General features: G+C 45.4%; 1 protein-coding gene across 1 annotated transcript in view; it reads left to right on the top strand.

Annotated features, from left to right (window-relative positions):
- PIP4K2A (phosphatidylinositol-5-phosphate 4-kinase type 2 alpha) overlaps nucleotides 1–23,187 on the top strand; it is a 210,447-nt gene that overhangs the window by 93,689 nt on the left and 93,571 nt on the right. Inside the window, exons 2-3 of the mRNA XM_075922509.2 lie at nucleotides 15,466–15,563; nucleotides 16,677–16,773. Of these exons, the coding sequence (XP_075778624.1) occupies nucleotides 15,466–15,563; nucleotides 16,677–16,773 (195 nt within the window). The remainder of the gene's footprint in view (nucleotides 1–15,465; nucleotides 15,564–16,676; nucleotides 16,774–23,187) is intronic.

Raw genomic sequence — 23,187 nt, 5'->3', positions numbered from 1 at the left:
CACCTAGCCATGTGTCCACCAAGTGCAGCAGGGACAGATTGGTGCTTGTGGGGAGTTGTCCAAGGTGAGCATCCCAAGGATCCAACACCCTGAAACACCTCCTGCCCTAAATTTCCTCCCAGAGCTTGTGTCCTGTACCATCTGTGCCCCAGCCCCGCACCCACTGCTGCACCCAGACTCTTTCCCTCTTTGTTAACCCAAATTGTTCACTTACTGGCACCCTCACTCCCATTCTCTCAATTTGTCTGATTTAAAAAAAAGAAGCTTTTATTGTTCTTATTGGAGTACAAAACATTAAGTCCCCAAGTTTGGTCATAGGAGAGGCACATGGAACACTTCATTTCTGAACTCCTGAATTCTTCTGAACAGAAGATAATATCAGCTTTCCAGAGACTCTGAAGTACTACAAATGCACATAATTCCACACTGCACATGACAGGCCCTTATTTTTTTATTTTTGTTTTGCTTCTCTAGTATTTAAGTGCTGGTATGCTGCCATCACAGGGCACTTCACATGCCATGTGCAAGTCGAAATCATGTCTGAATTCTTTTGCCTTGCATGGGAAAATACACAACATATTTTTATAGTTGCTAAAATTGTGAGACATCAGAGCTTGACAAATGGATCAACCATTTACATTTGTCAGAGATCCTGATCCATAGATTTCATCAGATACATTGCAGGGTATGGTTTTCTTTGAAATTCTGACGTGAAAGTTTGTCTTGCAGATGAAAAAAAAAAATGTCTTTTAGAGTCCACTGACGAGATTTCACTTTTTAAGGCACTGTGTAAATAAGCAGCAACTTGTAAATTCTGGTAAAGCATCATATTAAGATGTATGAGGTACATTTGTTTCCCGTGGAAAATTAACCCCAAAAATACTCTAAGAAAAGATACCTTCCATTACAGTTTTTGCTGGTTTCTATTGTCCTTAGTCATCCATTGTAGTTCCATTGCCTTCTTTGAGGTGACTGCGTCGTCTTTAAAGAAAAAGCCTTTCATGCTGTCCCAATGGCGATGAATGAATCATGCTGTCTGGATCCAGGAAAACTGGTATGATGGCATAACGTGAGGGGCACATGCAATCTTCTTCTGCTCATGTTGTTGCCTTCATGAATAATTGTCTAAAAAGCTTGCCTTTGCTTGTTATGTTTAAATATTACTGGACAATATAGCAGAAATGCATCAGTTTTGATTGCATAGTGAATGGCTACATGCAAAAGTTCAGCAACATATGAAATGTGCAGCTGATGTGCATTCATGTTTAACAGAGCTAAAAAAAAGTTTGAACCACAGACGTAATTCCTTGGAATTTCTTCAAAGGACACTAGATGGAAAATAGCTGCTGCTTGTGTCTCATTCTTCCCAAACTGTTTTACAGAGCCTGTATTACTTTTCCTTGACTTTCTTTAAATTTCAGATTTACTGTTCAGATGTTCAGGGTTGTGATTTGCCTTTCTCCAGATATCTATTTTACAAACTTTGCAGTAGAAAATGTCCTTCTCTCCCTTTCCAGACTTTCACTGCTCAAATTCCAGGTCAGGGCATTACTATAGAATATGGATAGGCACATTTTTTGTCCTGAGGACCACATCTAAGCATGACTCTCAAGGGTGGGGCTGTATCAAAAGGCAGGAGATGGTGTTTGCTGCCGAATGCCAGGTCTAATGACTAGGGATGGGATACCAATCCCAGAAACAATACGGTAGAGTTGTGCCTGTGCCATGTGGAACTCTGCTTTCTGGAAGATTAGTGGAATTGTGGGTTGGGGAGTGCTGGGCAGACAGAACGGAGCAATCCCCAACTTCACTCCCAGCTGGGAACATCAGGTGGATGGAGTGGAGCGGAGCAAAACTTAGTTCCAGAATTTTTTTCAGCAAAATAGAACAGTGAACAGATTTCAGAAAATGTAATGGGGTTCAGATAAATAAGGCTGGGCTTTTCTAGTCCTGGCCATGCCTCCTGGCTTCCAGTCAGGTGACTGGGAGGGGTTAGTCTCTGCCCAAAATGACTCCCGGAGGGGCTTCACTCAGCTCCAGGAGGAGGAGGGTGTAGTAGCTGCTCCTTCCTCTCCTGTGCTCCTGAGCACCCTTCCCTGCCTGAAAGAGCCAGTCAGTTTTGGGTGGGGAGTACGTCAGGGGTGTCTGCTGTCAGGCAAGCTATACAGTTTGGCTATCAAGCCCTTCCTCTGTCTCCTCCGCCGGAGGTTGATGGGGTTGGTGCTCCAAGAGCCAGAGCTGTGGCTGGTCCTGTCGGTGTATGCCGATGACGCGTTCCTTTTGGTCCAGGACCCAGGCGACCTGGCATGGATGCAGGCCTGCCAAGCCATTTACTCGGCAGCCTCCTCTGCCCAGGTCAACTGGGTGAAGAGCTCTAGCCTGGTGGTTGGGGATGGGTGGCAGGCAGGCTCCCTCCCACCCACACTTCAGGCCATCAGGTAGAGCAGAGGACCAGTATTCCATCTCGGCATCTTTCTATCCGCCACACATCCTTCTCCGTCGGAGAACTGGCAGGGTTTGGAGGCCAGGGTGGGTAAGAAGCTGTGGAGATGGATAGGACTGCTCCAGTGTCCATGCTCTGGCACTGGCTCAACACCCTGAGCCTGGCCCCGGAGGTCCTGGCCAGACTCCAGAGGATAGCCCTCAAGTTCTTCTGACCAGGACTGCACTGGGTCTCTTCAGGGGTCCTGTGTCTCCCCCTGGAGGGGGGGGGCAGAGCCTCATCTGTGTGCTGTCTATTTCACCCTAATCCCACAGCCTACTGGGGATATTAGTTGGCGACTCCTTCATAGTTGGTGGTTCACCCCCATCCCAGACACCTGCCCCTTTTGCGGCGTGAGGTAGAACTTGGCGCATGTGTATCTAGAATGTACCAGATTGCAGCCCCTTTTCTGGTTTAAAACACACAAATATCAAGCAAAATTGTGCATGCTTACAGTTGCTTACATTTATGGATGACAGCATTAACCGATAAGCCCAAGCTTATCGGTTAATAGTGTAGTTGTCTACACATTGACATCCTTAATGAATTTATGAAGAACAGTGAAATGGACCAAATTGTACATGGCAGTGACGGCTCAGTCAACAGTTCTTGTTGCTTTTACTATTCATTGTATTTAATGAGAATGTGTTAAAGTGATTTATTAACTCTGTGGATGCTTTTACCAGTAGGTATTGAAATAATTACACAGCACCTACTAATGCAGGGATTCTAAGACTGCTCAGACTTCTGGGAGGGAAAAGTCATTCTTCTTAAAACCTCTTGGGTGCTGTGATATGTCCGTGCAGGGAGGGTGGGGAGGGCTGCCACTTTGCCCATTCCTAAAGACTTTGTTCTTGGGCCCTGTTGTCTGTTAAATAACTCCATTGCCTATCTCTGTAGTCACACAGACCTTCTCAAAACAGCACTAGAGTATAATGTATTGATTCTTTTATCAATTTCACTAGAACCTTAAAGGATTTGAGAAACTGCAGTGAAACTTTAAGGAGCCTTGCTGCACTGCGAGAAAGTTAGAAGCAGTAGAGTGGTGGTGAAGATGTCTAGCTGAAATTTTGGGAAGGAAACATTGCAATGGTTTACACTCACTTCACGTTTGTAAGGGCTGAAATTTTAATTTTTATTTTGAGGGCACGCTCTTGTTTCTGCAAAAGTCAATGGCGAGATTTTTTTTCAAATAATTCACAAAACACTACTGATTCAGTGAAGCCTTCCTGAAGAGTACCTCTGAGTCTGTGTAGTATTTACAGTGAAACGTCAGGAAATTTAGAATCCCATATATTCTAAATATATTCTCATATATATTAGGTCATCTCTACCTCATATCCCGGCCAGTGTGGGACACTGGCACTGGCCCTGCTAGATAATCTAAGAGGCTCTCATTCTTCATTTGTCCCCATGTAGAGGGAGGCTTTTCCATGTTTAACACCTCACTGAAGCTTACAGGGCTCTTCATGAGCACACATCGTAAATTCAATTTCGGGACCAGGATCTAGAATCCTTCAAGAACCTTAACTAAAAATGCTTTCTGGGTATTTGCTGATCTTTCAGCAATGATTTGAAAGGACTGTGAAATACTCTAAAAAACAACAAATGGTTTGGTAGCCTATAAAGTGCTAACAAAACATGTAGATGATATCATGATCTTTTGAGGCAGTAGTTATGCGATACAGTCATTAGAGATTGGAATTGTTTTTCCAGGAAGTTACCAAGTTAAAGCTTGTTATAGTCCACTGAGAGCAACCAATGCTAATTATTGTGTGTGTTAAACTGTGGCTCAAATGCAGTGCTGGAAAATTTGAGAGATTAATAAATACAACAACAAAAAGAAGCTTGTTTGCAAAAGAGGTGAAATGCCTGTGAAGTTTCATTTTAATGTAGGAAAATTCACTTTTATTTTTAACAACCATTGGTAATGAACTTAAAGGTATGACATAAATGGTCATTTCTGGAATTTTAAATATAATCCTAAACCATTCCCTTGTTTAAAGTGATACCATCAAGTCAGATTAGACCCATAATTTAGGCTTTATTAAAACAACTTCATTCCAAAATTAAGGCAAGTAAGTAAAATGTTCTGTTAATTTAAGAAATAAAATTCCAGTGGAAACGGGATAACCCAAGCATTCTTCTTCTGTGTTGGCATCCAAGATATACCAACATTATATATGAACCATAACTTGAAATTAACTAGAAACTGACTAGGTTTTTTTTGTTGTCCAGATAGGTAATGCAAAAAGTAATGCCCTAATTCTCCAATTTACCCCAAGTTAATGAGGCCCTCATGCTAATTAAGGCCTAAATTGCATATATTATGTGATGTATGTAAATTACATATATCCAGTGCAGGATTGGATCTTAAATTAAATAAATAAAGCAGAACCAATCATCAGCATGGACACACGTCCTCTGGAATGGTGGCAGAAGCACAAAGGAGCATATAATGTTTAGCATACAGGGCCAGCTTTAGGAAGTGCGGGGCCCGATTCGAACCGTTTCTCCCCCCCCCCCCCCCCCCAAGGATTTATCAGAAGTAGATCTGATCAAAATGTATATCAATATAGTTGAACATTTTCAAAAAAAATGCCATCCTTTATTATACAAAATTTTACACAAAATTAAATCAGTTGCCTTAAGTGTAGGTCAAATATTTTCAATTGCACACTATCCAATTTTTTCAATAAAGTTTAAAGTTTGATTTTTAAAAAGTTACCAGAGAGCATTGTAGTTTTTGTTACATTGATTTACTTTTTAAAATAGCAAAAATAGAGTCTTTGTTAAGAAAGTGTCAGTTCTGTGGTCGAATTCCAGTCCTTAGTGGTTTCAGTACCAATGATTTCACTAGGAAATATGGTACCTCACCACCATTGCCTCCTTTGTACTACCCTTCAACACACTGCCTGCATGTTGAGTCCAAGCTCAGTCTACACAAGATTTTATCAATGATTTTTGCTCAAGCGATCACTGAGACAAGACAAGGACTCAATTGATTCTAGTCAGCTCTGCCTTTAAACACTGGATGTAAAGTGTCAGATATAATTGAGGACTCCCAAATAGACTCTGTACCACCAGAAATAAAACCTGTTTCCATCTTCTGTGACTTTCAGTTAGATGTGACTCACTATCCTCTGCTTAGTGTTCAAGTTATGGTAGACCCTAAGCCAGGTCATATTATGTTCAGATCTTTAACCTTTTAATCATACAATATGGATAACAACATTTCATTCTCCTAGCTCCAAGTCTTAAGTGAATTTCAACCCAAAAGAGCCAAAATTGATCACCTTGACACAGCAAGCATGTCTATGGACCTCTGTGGCAAAGTAGGTTGTCTATATAAATAAGGTCTGCTCGTGAAGCCTTTTTCCTACAGTTGATTAACAGATGGCAGTAGATCGGTCATTCAGACCACTGGCTGATAAGTTAGTCACCCTGACCAGTCATTAACCATAGTCATTGACTCACCCTACTCTCCATTGTCTCTATGATTCTCTGAAGACCTGTGACAAAAAAGGAGGGTGGAAAGGGAAACTGATGGGAGAGACCTCTCTAAATTCACCAATCAAAGAGCAGTATTGCCAACCCAAAAATTACAAAGAATGCATACACAAAGTTATGAGAGTGGTCTACAAATCATACAATTTTTTTTTTTAAATAAAACATATTGGATTTGTATTGGCCTTTTGTTTCTTGAGTATTTAGGGTTCACATTTTAAAGCTTTCCTCCTTAGTTGTTAGACCCAGAACTATAGAGAACTTTTTTTAAAAATGAAAGCTGAGATTCCTACATAATTAATTGACTCCAGGCCTTTAGAAAAACACCAAATGTTTTGAGAGTCATGGTAAAACAATGGAGGAATTCTTGTGAGCCCATGCTTTGCTCACAGTATAAATAAAAAAAACCCAAATCTTCTCCACTAAACATCCTAATGAGATACCACAAATGGTGAACTGGATTCAACAGCTCCTGATATGAACAGGTATCAACCTGGTTTTTCATATTTGAGATGGGTTACCAGGAATCATACAAGACAATAGGAAATCTTTCCACTCTCAAGTCAGCATATTCACCAAGCACCTATAATTTTGATCCATGCATTTATTGGATAGTGAAAGAGAAAGGAGGGGAATTAGTGTAGATAAATGTTCAAATTAAAAAAAAAAAAGCCTGAAGGAATTAGGACTGGGCTCCTACATCTCACGTTCAGAACTGACTAGGACACTTATGACCAGTTTTTCAAAGGTGTATAAAGATCGGATAGATATCTTTGAAGATCCAAGTTGGCAACCGTCTCTTTAGGAGCTTAATTACCTTTGAAAATCCGAGCTTAGATTTCCAAGTCCAATTTTCAAAAATGACTTTAGTCACTCAAGTGCTTTTGAAAATTTTAACTGGGAGCCTTAAAGAGAAAAAATAGACAAAAGGCAGAAGATATGGTATTCCCTTTAAAAATGTGTGACATCTATTTTTAACTAAATTTTATATTATTCTTCTCCCAGGGGCAGCTGACCCCCTGGCCCCCTCGCTATGCCATTACCCCCCCTCCTGCAGATCTATCATCTTATGCATGTGCAAGATCTGCGAGAGCTGTCCCATGAATCTGCAGTTAGTGTCTGTGGCGCCTGCTTCTGGGTGAAGTCTCAATGCTGCCACATTCACCTCCAAAGAGGGGGCTTCCCAAAGCAGGCCCTTGCTCCTGACCCCCAAGGCATCCACAGGTCCAGTCTCCTTTCAATGGGCCCACTTCCCAGGGCTCATTGATATTGAATCTGGCTTCCATCCCTTCTCCAACTTCCATCAGAACTACTATGTCCTTCTGGCTTAGGAAAAGAATAAACAGGAGGATTTGAAATTAACCCGCCCAGTCTCGCCCCCTAGGCAGGGAATGAGCCATCTACATTAGGCCCCAGCTGGAGTATCATGTCCCGTTCTGGGCGCCACATTTCAGGAAACGTGGTGTGACGTAGTGGGGGTACTTGCTGGGCTGTGGTGACCCCTGCTGTCTGGAGCAAGACCCAGCAGGGAAAACCTCACTATGCAAAGGTAATGCCAAACTTGTTGAACCAGTGGCCAGACACCCCCCATGGAGAGGAACAAAGGAAGGTGGAATGCTGCCCTTGCTGGGGGGCAGGGCTGGAAGAGAGGGAGTTAGTTGCTGTCTGTGAGCATGGAGGAGTCAGCCTAGGGAGAGGGGCTGGAGTTTAGGGGCCCAGTCTCTCCCCAACTCAAGGGGGCCTGAGGCATCCTAGCCCAGCTCTGTGACCAGACTACATCTGTGCTGTGCTGTATCCTGGAGAGGCAATAAACTTCCTCTATTCCACCGGCTGGTGCGGTCTGTTTGTGCCATTTCGGGGTGCAGGAGACGGGGGACCCCCAACGTGCCGTCACACTGGTGTCAGAAGTGGGATCCACTGCACCCCGTGGATGAAGCTCCCAGCGGCAAGCAACAAGGCGCCGTAGAAGCAAGAGCCCTGGAGCCAAGCGTGCTGGAGGCAGAGCGAAGCGGTTCCGGGGAATCGTGGGGCGCTGCAGCGCTAGACTGGTGACTCTGCACCAAGGGGACCAGCGGGCAGATGGCCTATGCCTGACTCTTGAAGGCAGAGCTGGTGGGGCTGTGCAGAGAGAGGGGCTTGCCTGTGCGGAAAGCAACCAAGGCCCAGCTGATTGCCCAGCTGGAAGAGAATGACCAGCCATAGGGCCAGGATCTTGTCCCCAGGGGAAGCAGCCAGACCCCCCCTGAGAGTGTGTCAGGCTCAGAGAGGGGGAGGAGTGCTGGAACCCACCGGAGAGATGAGACAGCGTCTGCCGGGAGGCCTGCAAGCCGTAGCCCATCTAGGGCAGGGACCAGCCCAGCGGAGCTGCGGCAGCTGGAGATCCAACTGCAGATAAAGGAATTGGAAGTAGAGGACCGAGAGAGGCAGCGACAGCATGAGCTGGCCATGGCAGAGCGGAGAACCAGCGGGGCACCGGCTGCGCCAAGTGCGGATGGGCCCCAGGGTCCTGGGACTGCCAGATGCTTGGAGAGGCTTGTGGTGGTCCAATTGAAGGACATGGGCGACATAGACGGGTTCCTCAGCTCCTTTGAGGCGGCCTGTGGATTGCAACAGGTTCCCCCAGCTGACTGGCTGCAGGAGCTCATCCCCGCACTGAACCAGGAGGCGGCCGGAGTGCTCAGTCAGCTGGAGGACCTACAGCCAGGGGATTACAACCTAGTCAAGGAGGCCCTGCTGCACAAGTTCGGGCTGACCCCCGAGATATACAGGAAGAAGTTCCGGGGGGTACAGAAAGGGCCATGGGAGACCTATGTGGATCTGGCCTCCCGCCTGGCGCAATACTGCCGCAAGTGGGTCTCTGGAGTCGGAGCCCAGACCGCAGAGGAGCTGCTCAAGCTGGTCATGATGGAGCAGTTCTATGAAGCGTGCCCACCCAAACTGAGGCTGTGGCTCAAGGACCGGAGACCAGAGAACCCCCCAGGAGGCCGGGAGACTGGTGGATGAGTTCACGGAGAGCCGGTCCGGGTGTGAACGGGAGTCCCGGAGAGAAAGGGAACCGCGCAGAGACCGGATCTCGGCTGAGCGACGGAGGGAGTCAACTACGGGGCGAGACCAAGGAACAGGTCGTCTGCGCCCCAGAGAACCAGCCAGGGCCTGGACAGAGACAGCCCAAAGCCTAACTTGCCATCGCTGTGGGCAAAAAGGCCACAAGAGGGCTCAGTGCACCAGGTCCCAGGACCGGGGACTTTCCAGGGTTAACTGGCTGGGGCGGGAGGAAGGGCAAGCTGCCCCAGAGGCAAGGGCTGGCCGGCAAACCTCAGCTCAGAGTGGGGGGAAGGATGCTCAGTGCACCTCCCCTGGGAGGTCTGATTCTCAGGAGGCGGATTTCTCCGTGTACCGGGTGGGGGCAGGACGGCCCCTGCGGAGCGAGTGCCTCATACCCCTGGAGGTGGATGGTAGGAAGGTGACGGGCTTCTGGGACACGGGGGCGGAGGTGACTCTGGCCCGATCCGATATAGTGGCCCCAGAGCGGATACTACCCCACACGCAGCTGACCCTGAAGGGCATAGACGGGTCCCCGTTTAAGGTGCCTGTAGCCAGGGTGCATCTGAAATGGGGGGCGAAGGAAGGCCTCAAAGAAGTGGGGGTGCACCCGCACTTGCCCACCGAGGTGCTGATGGGGAATGACCTAGAGGAGTGGCCCCATGAATCCCAGCGGGCTCTAGTCACCACCCAGAGCCAGCGGGGGGCTAACAACGTGGGTCCAGGGAAGGACTCCTGGCAGCGGCCTCAGAGTCCCATCCCAGTGGACACGGGGTCCAGCCAGGCTGGGACTCCGGACCTAGGCAAAGGTGGGGAACAGGTACTGATCCCTGCCTCAGCAGCTGAATTCCAGGCTGAGGTGCAGGCAGACCCCTCCTTGCAGAGGCTGAGGGACAAGGCTGGCCTCCGTGCAGCTCAGCCCTGGGGGAGAGGTGGCCAGGAGAGATTCCTGCAGGAGCGTGGACTCCTGTTCCGTGAATGGCTTCCCCCCAGGAAGGCGAGGGCATGGGGGGTCCAGCGGCAGCTGGTCGTCCCCCGAAAGTATCGCCTCAAGCTGCTGTATTTGGCCCACGATGTCCCCGTTGGGGGCCACCGGGGGATCTGGAGCACCCAGCTGAGGCTGCTCCAGCACTTCTATTAGCCGGGAATCTTTACAGCCGTGCAGCGGTACTGCCGGTCCTGTGACTCCTGCCAGAGGGGCGGGAAGGCCCAAGACAGTAGGAAAGCGGCTTGGGGGGTCTCTACCCCAGATAGAGGACTCTCTGGGCTTGCTGAGAGAGCTATGGGAGGGGAAGACCTCCCTGGATGGAGCATCGGGGGTGGAAGCCGCCCTGGCTGTCCAGAGAAGGCTCGCTGGGCGCATGGCCCCGGCCCGAGAGACCCTGGCCAGAGATCAAGGCCAGCGGAAGAGTGGGTGTGACCCCCGAGGACAGGCCTTTGCCAGTCGCCCTGGAGCGGGGCGGCGGGTGGACAGAGGGAAGCCAGCTCATGTGGGGCCTCGCCACGGCCGGCCCGAGTCAAGGGGAGCACCCATGTCCCCAGGGCGGGCTCCCACGCAGAGGACCCGAACTTCCCTAGGTCACGAGCGGAGTGACCCTGCTCAGTTCGCTCTCGGAGGGGGGAGAACTGTGACGTAGTGGGGGTACTTGCTGGGCTGTGGTGACCCCTGCTGTCTGGAGCAAGACCCAGCAGGGAAAACCTCACTATGCAAAGGTAATGCCAAACTTGTTGAACCAGTGGCCAGACACCCCCCATGGAGAGGAACAAAGGAAGGTGGAATGCTGCCCTGGCTGGGGGGCAGGGCTGGAAGAGAGGGAGTTAGTTGCTGTCTGTGAGCATGGAGGAGTCAGCCTAGGGAGAGGGGCTGGAGTTTAGGGGCCCAGTCTCTCCCCAACTCAAGGGGGCCTGAGGCATCCTAGCCCAGCTCTGTGACCAGACTACATCTGTGCTGTGCTGTATCCTGGAGAGGCAATAAACTTCCTCTATTCCACCGGCTGGTGCGGTCTGTTTGTGCCATTTCGGGGTGCAGGAGACGGGGGACCCCCAACGCGCCGTCACACGTGGAGAAACTGAAGAAAGTCCAGAGAAGATCAACACAAATGATGAAAGGTCTAGAGAACATGAGATATGAGGCAAGGCTGAAGAAATTGGCCTTATTTACCTTGGAAAAGAGAAGACTAAAAAGGGACATGAGAGCAGCTTTCAAGTATCTAAAAGAGTATCATGAGGAGGAGGAAGAAAAATTGTTCTGCTTGGCTTCGGAGGTTAGGATGAGAAGCAATGGTCTTAAATTGAAGATATTTAAGACCAGGTTAGACAGACACCTGTCAGAGATGAGCTAGGACAACTCAATTTCGGAAGCCCCAGGGGCCACACTGATACTTACAGGACATGCTGAGGGGCCTCAACTCAAGTGTGGTTGCATATGCAAGCAAATATATACAAATAGCTTCTCTCACACTGACAGGCATGAATACAAAGATTAAGGCAAGACTACACAACACACAGGCCCCATTTAAGTCAGTTCTGCTGATATTAATGAAATGCAATATTTACCCGATTTCTACCCATGTGACAGCACTTTTCATGAGCTATGACAGTCCAAGAATTTAACTACTGAAACACATATATCAACAGAAGATCATTACACTGACTACTTTTTTGTTTCGGCTCCCACTCGCCGGCCACGTGTTGATCCCCACATAAACCCAAACTGCACCACGGGACACACACAAACTGACCATAGGCAGCATACCATGTTATTAATAAATATTTTATAAACCTTGACCTTTTCTCTCTGCTGCCATGTCTCATCTCCTTGCTCCATCATCTCCCCTGGTGCCTGCTGCCCCCCAACTCCTCATCCTCCTCTGCTGTCCTGACTCCTGCTCTTCTCACCGCCCTCAGCCCTCCTGCGACCTGCCCACCTCCACAAGCCCTTCTCTCCCCCCTGTGCCCACTCCTCCAGTAGCCTCAATCTGATCACGTGAGTCACTCCTCCTCATCCCCTCTTCCAACATCTCCATCTACACACCTGCCCTACCTCTCTCCTCTGGTGCTGGTCCCTCCCCTGCAGGTGTCTGCCCTTCTGCTTCACTCCAGAATCCCCTGACACCTGCACCTTCCCTTAGCCCTGCACCCTCCTGGTGCCTCCCCTTTCCGTTACTGCTCCTGCCCCCTTTTTCCCTGATACTCACCCCCTCATACTCACTGCCCCATTCCCCTCCTTCCCCTCTGTGCCCTCACACATGCTTTGCTCCATCCCCACCTTTCTCATGCCCACCCCTTCTTTCAAGCCTTCTCCCAGAACCTCCCCCTCCAGCCCCCAATGTCCTTCCCCTCTCCCAGCATCACCCTATCTCCCCTCCCACTGACACCTCCCCTCCTGCCCTTTCCCTCATTTTCTGCACTTGGCCCCCTGGCATTTGTCTCTCCTGCATCCCTCTCTTGGTGCCTTCCCTTCCCCCCACCCAAGCTCCTTCTCCTTCCACCCCCTCCCCCTCCGCCCCTTTGCCTCCACCCAAGCCCCTTCTCCCCTCCTCTCCTTCCCCCCAAGCCCAAGCTGCCACCACACAACCCTGTTCCCTACCTTCTGTCTTCCCTGTTGCGGGGCCAGAGGCCGCGCTCAGGCCCGGAGGCCAAACCTGGAGCCAGCGAGGTTCTGCAACGTGCTTCCCAGGCATTTTAAAATCCCGGGCCGTGATGTCACATCATGCCCGGGTGTCCTCTCCACCCATGTGCAACGCCGCACATGGGCAGCAGCAGCAGGCGGTGAGGAGGAGCCAAACACGGCAGGGACGGTCCGAGGCCGAGGGAGGCGGGGTGGGAGGACGTGCGGGGGGGCCGGTAGGGGAGGTCCGGGGCCCGCTTCAGGCAGAGCTGGGGGAGAGACCCAGCTCCACATAGTGGTGTAGTAGGGCCCCCGGCTCTGTAACTCGCCGGCACTTCTGGGTTCAGGAGCGCGGGGCCCCCTTAGGTGGTGGGCCCAATTCGACCGAATCGGCCTAAGGCCAGTCCTGTTAGCATATCTGGTATGTAAATGCTTTGCCACACCAGCTACAAGAGTGCCTTGCAAAATGCCTGTTCACAGTTTCAGGTGACATAAATAAGAAGTGGGTATTATCGTCATCCATAAATGTAAACAAACTTGTTTCTGTCATAGTAATAGAGATGTAGCCGTGTTAGTCTGGTCTTGCTGAAACAAAAGACAGGACTGTGCAGCACTTTAAAGACTAACAAGATGATTTATTAAAGTTCATCACCTAATAAACTACCTTGTTAGTCTTTAAAGTGCTGCATAGTCCTGTCTTTTGTTTTTGTCAGCGATTAATTGAACAAACAGCAGGACTGAGAAGACTTGTATGATCCAAAGTTTTGATTTACACTAAAGCCATGACCTAACGATAGTACAACAAGCTGCCATGGTTTTGGGTTACCAGAAGGGGGTGTTTGAGGTGAGTCACTTTTGGAGTGCTGTTTTGTAACAAAAAATATACATTTGTAAGTTATGCTTTCACAATAACAGATTGTTCTGCAGTATTTGTATGAGGTGAATTGAAAAATACTATTTCTTTATCATTTTTACAAATCAGATACTTCTAATAAAAATAATATAACGTGAGAACTGTACACTTTGTAAACTATGTTGTAACAGAAATCAATATATTTGAAAATGTAGAAAAATATCCAAAATACTTAATACATTTCATTTGGTATTCTGTTTAACAGTGTGATTGGCCACAATTATTTATTAATTATTTTTTCGTTAATCATGTGAGTTAACTGTGATCAATTGACAGCCCCAGGTATTACTGTGATTTTACCTGTAAAATAATGCACACTTTTTTGTTTTTACTTGGAATTATTACTAACATCAGTAGTATGCTCTTTTGAGATTTGACAGTAAAAGCTGGTAGAATTGTTAATACATCAGCATTGGCAGTTTTGTTCAGTACAGGAAATGAATTGGGATTTAATTGTAATCATTGTTATTTTACACTGCTGTAATTTAATACTTTATCTTGACATTCTTCATTATAACAAGGGCTTCTATTCAATTACATTTTAGAGTTAACCCATAAGGAGCCATTACCCTTTTTGAAACAAAAGCACATTTTAAATACAGATCTTTGTTTTGTTTTTAAAGACCTTCTGGATTCCTGGATGTCCTAAGATCTTAGGGGTCACTTTTTAATGCTTATTCAGTCTGTCACTCCTGACATGACTGAAGATGACTCCAGAAAGCTACACAAAGCATGTCTCTGTCCTATTTCAGCTCCATAGCCGAGCACTTTGCCTTCACAGTATTAACAGGCTCTGACAACCCAGAACCATTACAGCTTGTTGTGCTATCTCTAGGCCATGGCTTCAGCTTAAATCAATATTATTGCCATCTCATTATCTGTGTTCACAGCTTTTGTTATTACTGCACCCATCAGACAGTAATGGAAATTCCATTCAAACTGATTTGTAATACAGGCAGTCCCCGGGTTACATGGATCTGACTTACATCGGATCCCTACTTACAAACGGGGTGAGGCAACCTCGCACTAGCTGCTTCCCCCCAGCAGACCAGGGAGACGCGAAGTGGCTTTTCTCAGCAGACACCTCAGCTTGAGAATAAAGGACTGAGGGAAGTGAGGTGTGGGAGAATAAAACTGAGCTCTGGAGAAATGTTTGGCTAGAGTTTCCCCTACAATATGTACCAGTTCCGACTTACATACAAATTCAACTTAAGAACAAACCTACAGTCCCTATCTTGTACGTAACCCGGGGACTGCCTGTAGTCCTTAAAATATTTATTGCAAATAATACTTAATCTGAGGTGTTTGAAGGGTGGAGTGTGAGAAACTGCTTGAGAAGAAATGTTACATCAAGGCATCTATTTTCATTATAGTTGCAGCTGAAGCACATATGGAGAGAAAATCTTAATTCATTGGCTGTAAGGGAAAGTAGTAATTAGTGTATGAAATTTGGCAAAACTTTAACAAATGATCTGGAATACAAAAGTGGCTCTGTTCAGTAAACAGGAGCAGCATTTTTTGAGTTAAACACGGTTTCTACTTTGATTTCACATCCTAATAAACAGTCTTGAGAAGTACTTTCCAAGAGTGCTTTAGTGGTTCTTCGCAATTACTGCATATTTTTAACATAGCTGGGCTCCTAACTAAAGAGACAGTAATTTTTTCAAAAATGAAGAGCCAACTGATTACATCAGTCATTCTAACAATAATTCAAAGTCTGTGCCACATTTATTGATAAAACTTGACACACGCAGCTTTGAAAAATCATTAAATTTTTATGCAGCAAAACTGAAATTGCAATTTAACCAGATTTAAAAAAATTAAATGTACCATCCTTGCCTTTAAGTCATGTGGAGAGGGTATTTGTAAAGCAGCAGCAAAGCTAAAATGTTTGTTTTTCCTCCTCTCTAGATCAATGAACTGAGCCATGTTCAAATCCCTGTTATGTTGATGCCAGATGATTTCAAAGCGTATTCAAAGATAAAGGTGGACAATCACCTTTTCAACAAGTAAGTGCAAGTAACAAACCTTTACATAGGGGAATAAAGCTCCTGACAGCAATATTTTACCAAACTCTGTAAACTCTATGATTTTTCAATGAATAGAAGTAAAGTTTTGCTGATTAAGGTAATCCTGTGATAAACATAACCATCTGCTATATTCTAAAAAGCAACAGCCTGGCATATTGAGTAGAACTCTTTGGCCATATGGCATGTTATTATCTGTGGATGTCTTATACATAGAAAATGATTGTTCTCTTTATTATGGAAATATTTGTTTAGATTTATATATACATTTATTACAGTTATTTTTGCTATCTTAAACCAAAAAAAGTTATGAATAAGTATAAATAGGGGTATAAGGAGTATTTCAAAGCCAAATAAAGAATGTGCACCTTTTTATAATCCTTGGTATGAAATCATACAAAATGTTGACAGTATTATCTCATTCTGTTGAATTTCCAACTAATTCCACAGTTTATCATTTATTAGCATGATTTAGCAAGATAATGACTACAAGCATTTATCTTCCAACTATATATTACTCATTGTGTGTTTCAGATATAAAACCTATCATATGAACTTTTATAAAGATGAAATGAAGGCTAAAAATAGTCTAGAAAGTGGAATGATTTCATTATTTTGTACCGTCTAATCCGTGGCAAAGTTCAAACAAAAATACCAGCAATTACTCTTTCTGAGTATAAAAGGAAGGTTAATTGTAGGATTTTAAAACTAATCCATCATTAAGAGTCCATGTTTTGTAGATGCTTTGATGTTTCTTGGGGTTTTTGGTGTCATAGCTGAATACTTGTTTAATCCAATTTAAGGTTTCTCCTTCAGAGCAGTAGGGCAAAAGGGAAACAGTTTCACTTTTTTGAGTACAGATGTGAAGACTTGTCAAAATTTGGTGTTTATGGACTTCATCCAGTCCTCATACAACTGATTACTATGCCTTTGTGTATGTTTATAAAAGAGGAAAAAAATCGTTTGGGAACAATCCTAAACTGATAGAGGTTGGAGTAGATGGACTCTAGGTCTGTTTTGTCTTTATTTTGTACAAAAATGTTATTGGCTTGCTTATTTAATTGAAAATGTACTGTTTTTTTCATTCTATTTCAGAGAAAACATGCCAAGTCATTTCAAATTTAAGGAGTATTGTCCAATGGTTTTCCGCAATCTGAGGGAGAGATTTGGAATAGATGATCAAGACTTTCAGGTAGGTTCACTATCAAAATACCTGTGAAGTCCTATTCATAGCTCCTCAAGCTATGAGCAGGAAAAACTGCATTTGGGCAGAAGTCTGCCCACAGATGATCATTGGCTTGTTCTTTGAGGGACTATGCCTGTTCATTCAGGTAGGAAATAGACTTCTCTCGTCCTTGTTAGTTAGGATTAAGAAGGAGCAGGACAGGCATTTACTGATTCTAAGATTGTCAGTGGTGTAACTGAGCAAGTGCAAGAGCTATAGACCTTTGTGTTGACATGGTGAGTTATTTGTTTAGTTTTTGGAGGAGATTGTTTTCTGACAATAAAATTGGGGTTTAAAGTCTGCTTAGGCATTTAATAAGGGAACCAGGAGCAAAGTGCTAGTAAAGAGATGCCTGCTAGTTCCTCATCTGATGTGGAGTATATTGAGACAGCAAGAGAGTTTTCTTCCTCTTTTCTATTTTTTTCTTATTTATTGTAATTTGCAGTACCTCTCTCCTTACCTTTTTTGTGTCTCTGTTCTCAGTACTTGTCTATCTGTTCTCATCCTTTTGCTTTGCTCTGCCCCGGGCTTCCTGGAATCAGCCTGTGGTCAGTTTCAGCAGCGGCTGAATCGGGGACACCTGGGGCAGAACAGCTGGGGGTGCTGCTGGGTTGGTCCAGTAGCGCTGCTCCTCGGCTTCAGGACCAACCCGGCAGCACCCCAGCTGCTCTGTCCCAGGCGTCCCCAAGAGCAGCTGGGGTGCTACCGGGTTGGTCTTGCAGCGCTGAAGGGCAGCGCTACCAGACCAACCCAGCAGCACCTCAACTGCTCTGCCCCAGGTGTCCCCGATTCAGCCGCTGCTGAAACTGACCAGCAGCGGCTGAATCGGGGATGCCTGGGACAGAGCCATACTATCGGAAGGGGTGGCTATGAGGGGTCTGGAGTGGCAGCCCCTCCACCCTACCCCAGCCCCTCATAGCCCCCCTTCCGATAGTCCAGCATATCTGATAATCCGGCATCCCCTGGGTCCTAAAGGTGCTGGATTATTGGAAGTTTACTGTACATCAAAATGGGCTATGCAGTTTCAGCAGACTGTAACATTAGTAGATAGGTTACATAAGGTATTTTGGTGAAAGCAATTTTGAGTTGTGCATATTTATGTTAATAAGCCAAACTTCATAAAACATGGGTGGGGAACCATCACAGATGGTTTTAAACCCAGCAGAATGGGGGAGAATGGATCCAGTTCCAGCTCTGGAAGCCTCTTCTGGCTCAGGAGCCTTTGGGGCTGTTGTCCTGCTGCAAGAAGCTCATGGGTTGGGCAGGGCACCTTGAGGCACATCTGATTGCCCTCTGAAAGAGGCTTGCAGGAGAAGGACAAATCCTGTCCCTCCCTAGCTCAAATGGGACTCCAAGCTAGTAGTCCCTGGTTGGGGCACTCCCAGTAGCACAGGGGAAACCAGATTTTATGGGGAAGGGCTTATTTCATGGTCCGTGACACATTTTATATAACCATGAAATTGATATGGCTTTAGACATCACATTTCTACCGTTTCTACTTGTTCTATTTCCTACTGGTGCACATGCCCACCAGTGAAGTTGTGGAGGCTAAGTATAATTGGGCCTCTTCAGTAAAAGCAGGAGGTGTATGGCTGGACAGCATTGATGGGTGTTGCTGTATCCAGCTGAACCACTTGAGCAAGGCACTTCAGTAACATTTGTGTTATTTGAACATAGTCTCATGGCATGTGTCACTTCCTGTCTCTTTTTTTTTTTTCTTCTCACCTCATATTTTACTAACCAGAAAGAGCTAATATCAAGGTGGTACTTTTGCTATACCTCCAACCCTAGCCATCTTCACTTAACTGTATTGCTTCTCTTCTTCTAGTTGTTTTGATCTGAAGACATTAATATATATGCAGAACATTGGAGCAGAGTAAAGAGCAAATTTGGAAAGCTAACAGAACCCTGCAGTGTTAGAAGAAGCACTTGCAACCTGATGATAATTCTGGGTGCTTGACTTTCTGTCCTCACAAAAAGCAATGGCTAGAGTATTGCATTGCTATAGGAAAAGCATGTTTATATGTAATAGCATTTTGTTCTAGCATAACTTTACTCTTACCTATTGCCACTCCCCTCATCATTGCTTGAGGTTGTGCTAACCCTTCCCACTATTCTACCTACCCACTTCCTTCTGCCTTTATACTACCAATGGTTCTGTTGTTTTTCCCATAACATAAGAACTAGGGGTCACCAAATTAAATAGGTAGCAGGTTTAAAACAAGCAAAGAATTTTTTTCTTCACATAGTGCACAGTCAGCCTATGGAACTCCTTGCCAGGATGTTGTGAAGATCAGGATTTTAATAGGGTTCAAGAAAGAACTAGATAAATTCATGGAGGTTAGGTCCGTCAATGGTTGTTAGCCAGAATGGGCAGGAATGGTGTCCCTAGCCTCTGTCAGAGGATGGGAATGGGTGACGGGAGAGGGATTGCCTGAAGATTTCCTATTCTGTTCACTCCCTCTGGGGCACCTGGTGCTGGCCACTGTCAGCAGACAGGTTACTGGGCTAGATGGACCTTTGGTTTGACTCAGTATGGTCATTCTTATGATCTAATATTTAGTGTGGAGCCAATATTTTTTCCTTCCCTGACAGTGCCCCAGTCCTGTCCTCTTAATATGCACTTTTGCAATAGAAGTTATCGTTCTTCTTTGCTTACTCAGATCCATTCCATATTAGGTGCAGGTGCTTGCCATATGTACCTGTGCCAGAATTTTTTCCCTCAGCAGTATCCATAGGGGAGTGGCTCTGAGGCCCTCTAGAGTGGCATCTGCAAGGTGCAGTATCAGGGATGCCACCCATTCCTCCCACTCTCAGTTCCTTCTTGCCACCAGTGATGGTGCATGGAACATTCGCCACTCTGACTAGTATTGCTTTATGCTTTGTCTGTAGGACCCTTACTCCTTGTAGAATTAGTAAATAGTTATTTAGCTCTTAACAGTAGTTTGTTTGTTAGTCCCACCTGGGACTAAGCCAGGCGACCAGGGTATCCAGATTTACCTGTAACTTGAAGACTGGCTAGTCAAAAGCAGCTCCAAAGCAGGTCCAACTGCAAGTTTTGTGCCACTCCTTGGGGCTATTGGTCAACAACAAAAAGTACATGTTAGTCCTCTTGAAAGGACTCGTGATTGCACTCTTGCTGCTACACAGGTTCCAGTTCCTGATGGACCTCGTCACGTGAATATCCATGTTTCCCCTGACAACTGCCAGAGTGTGTCTGCTGGGCCACATGGAGGCATGTGAGAGTCCTGACTGACAATATGACCATGATGGTTTACATCTACAGGAAAGGAGAGCACAGTCGTTGGCGCTCTGACAAATGGCACCCCGTTTCTGGGACTTCTACAACAGTCATTGCATCCTCCTCGAGGCAGGTCACCACTCAGGTGTCAGGAATGCTCTAGCAGATCAACTCAGCGGGTACTTTTCCTCTCACCATGAGTGGTTGCTCTACTCGGAAGTGACCCAGGTGATCTTCCAGAGGTGGGGAATTCCCCTAGTAAATCTGTTTGCCACCAGGCAAAACAGAAAGTACCATCAGTTTTGCCCCTGGCAGGGCCTGGACAAGGGCTCCCTTTCTGACTACATTCTGTTGTGGACAGAGGGTCTGATGTACGTGTTCTCGCCGATCCTTCTCATCGGCCAGATCCTAATAATGATCAAGAGACGCAAAGCATGGGTTATCGTGATTGCCCTAATAAAGTCTCATCAACACTAGTTCAGCACACTCATGAGCATGGCAGTGGGCCTGGCCTGGCCTGGCACCTTCCCAACCATCTGGGCTTACTATCTCTAGATTGTTTGGCTCTTACACTTCAGTCTCAAGTCTGTGCATCTGTCAGTGTGGATGATCCAGCCTACTCTTCTCTCTCTTCTACTGGTCCTGGAAGGTTGCATTCCTAGTAGCGGTGATGTTGGTGAGATGAGTCTTCAGGATCAAGACCTTGACCTCAAAACTGCCTTACACAGTTTTTTATAAGGACAAGGTCCAGCTGCAGCCCCATCTGGCCTTCCAGCCAAAGGTGTTGTCCTTGTTCCATGTGAACAAGGATATATTCCTGCCAGTACTCTGACCCAAACCACACAAGACCATGGAGGACAGGCATTTGTATGCCCTGGCTGTCTGTAGGGCATGGCCTTTTGCTTAGAGTTACCAAGCCTTTCCACAAATCAACCCATTTCTTCATCACAACAGTGTATAGGATTCCACACAGAGCATTACCAATTGGACCACCTGTTACATAAGGGCCTGTTATTAGCTGACTACGAGCCCATTCGAGTAGAACGCAGGCATCTTCAATTACCTTCCTAGTTCACATTTATAAAGCCACAATATGGTCCATTGTCCTCATGTTCACATCTCATGTCATCACATAGTAGGTCAGAAATTACGCTGGATTTGACAGAGCTATATTACAATCTGCGTGACCATGAACTCCTGCCCTCCTCCATTGGTACTGCTAGGAGTTGCCTAACATGGAATGGACATGAGCAAGCACTCGAATTGAAAATAGTTGCCTGTGCCATAACTGTAGTTCAAGGTATGATACTCATGTCCATTCCATGACCTACCCTCCTTCCCCACTCTCGCAGTTTCTAGCAAGTAACAGGGTGTTGGGAGTGGGTGGTGCTCCTTAACTCTACCATGCCGTTCCTCTCCGGAGAGTGCCAGAGCCGCTCACCTATAGATAAGGATGAGTGCAGGGGACTGGATTTGATGACCTCTTGAGGTTCTTTCCAATTCTGTGATACTGCTGAAAGCACACGCACCTAACGTGGAATGGATATGAGCAACACATCTCGAAGAACACCAGTTATGGAACAAGTAACTATCTTTTACTCTTCTTCACAATTACCACTCCAGTAACATTTAGTTACATTTTTATCTCATCTTGACATACACTGATGTCTCCTACTGAATTTCCACTTGCTAAACCTGGACTTTAGATTTCTAGCCTGGTGAAATGATGGTACAAACATTTCCTGTCTTTTTGGGACCTGCTAAATTTCTACTACTTTAAGAATTGCCGATTTAAACTAAGAAAGGAGAGCCCATTGAAACTTTCTGAATTTTTGTTTTTAAGCAAAACTTTTCATTTAAATTTGAATTTAAATATCAGCCCCACCTTCGGAGACTATCTAATAGTCGTGGAACTGCTAAATTTTTATGCGATTACACAACTTATCAGGTACACTCTAACACCTTTAATCAGAAGAAGCTTCCCATTTTTCTTCCAGCTCCTTGAGAAGGAAGATATTCTGTAATATATTTGAGTTTAACATTTATATTCAGAATGTTTCCTCAACATTTTAAGTCTATCTGTAGGTTTCTGGTTCAAATTTGACTAATGACGTTCATCTTCACCAAGAGGAAAGTGGATTCAATAAATTGAGGAACTTCCATGGGACTCTACCAGGAGCCGCCTCATATTTAAATGGGAAGGAATTTAGCTCATATACCTTCAGTGACTACAGCTATGCACTTTCTACAGGACAGAGGTGATCTGTTAAATAGGCAAGTTCCAAGCCATTTAACACTTAAGTCAAAAGCTACATCTTAAACTCACTTGAAGGCGATAGGCGGTCAATGTAGACCATGAAGCACCTGTATCATGTTCTTGAATTGAGAGATTCTAATTAATGAATCACTTCATTCTTAATTATTTTTGGAGCAAAGTGGACCTCATTTTCATGATGACTAAAGATAATCAGCCACATACTGTCTGTTCCATGACTTGGTTGAAACATTACTACGTGTGATGTGTGTATCTAGTTTGAATTAACCAGAGCATATTGCATTTAGTATATTGAACTCATTCAATTAACTTTTCACCATCAATCAATAGACCAGGAAATATTAGCAGAAAGTGTTTGGTGTATAATTTCAAACAGTTAATAAAATCAATACATTGTAAGATCTTTATGGAGGATTCTTGAACAGAAAGAGGTTGAGTCAAATTATGTACTATGAATTATTCAGGCAGTGCTATTTGTTTATATTTATCAAATAACTTAACTTATTTTTGTTAGCATGTGGTCTTAGAATTTGAAAAATAGTTCTCTGACAATTGTGCAGGTCTCACATTTTATTTGGCAAATATGATTATCCACTCTCCTATCTTTGAAGAAGCTCCGATAGATTCAGTTTCATTTCATTGACTACTTATTTGTTTCGCTGGAACAGCAACATTGAAGTCAATGGAAATATTCATAGCTTTGGGAATTGGTTTTAATAACTTCCTCCTACTACAAAATCATTCCCACATGGCTTTTCCACTATGCTTCATAACCTCTGACTTCTATGTGGAAGTTTAAAAAAAATTGGAAAACCTCAATGGAAGTAGATGGTAAGAGAGGTTATATTCGCCATGTTTGTTCCAA

Source organism: Pelodiscus sinensis, chromosome 2, assembly GCF_052426305.1.
Source record: "Pelodiscus sinensis isolate ZL-2025 chromosome 2, ASM5242630v1, whole genome shotgun sequence".
NCBI classification, from domain to species: Eukaryota; Metazoa; Chordata; order Testudines; family Trionychidae; genus Pelodiscus; species Pelodiscus sinensis.
The sequence above is the reverse complement of the archived record's forward strand: the minus strand, read 5'-3'. Positions and strand labels throughout refer to the sequence as shown.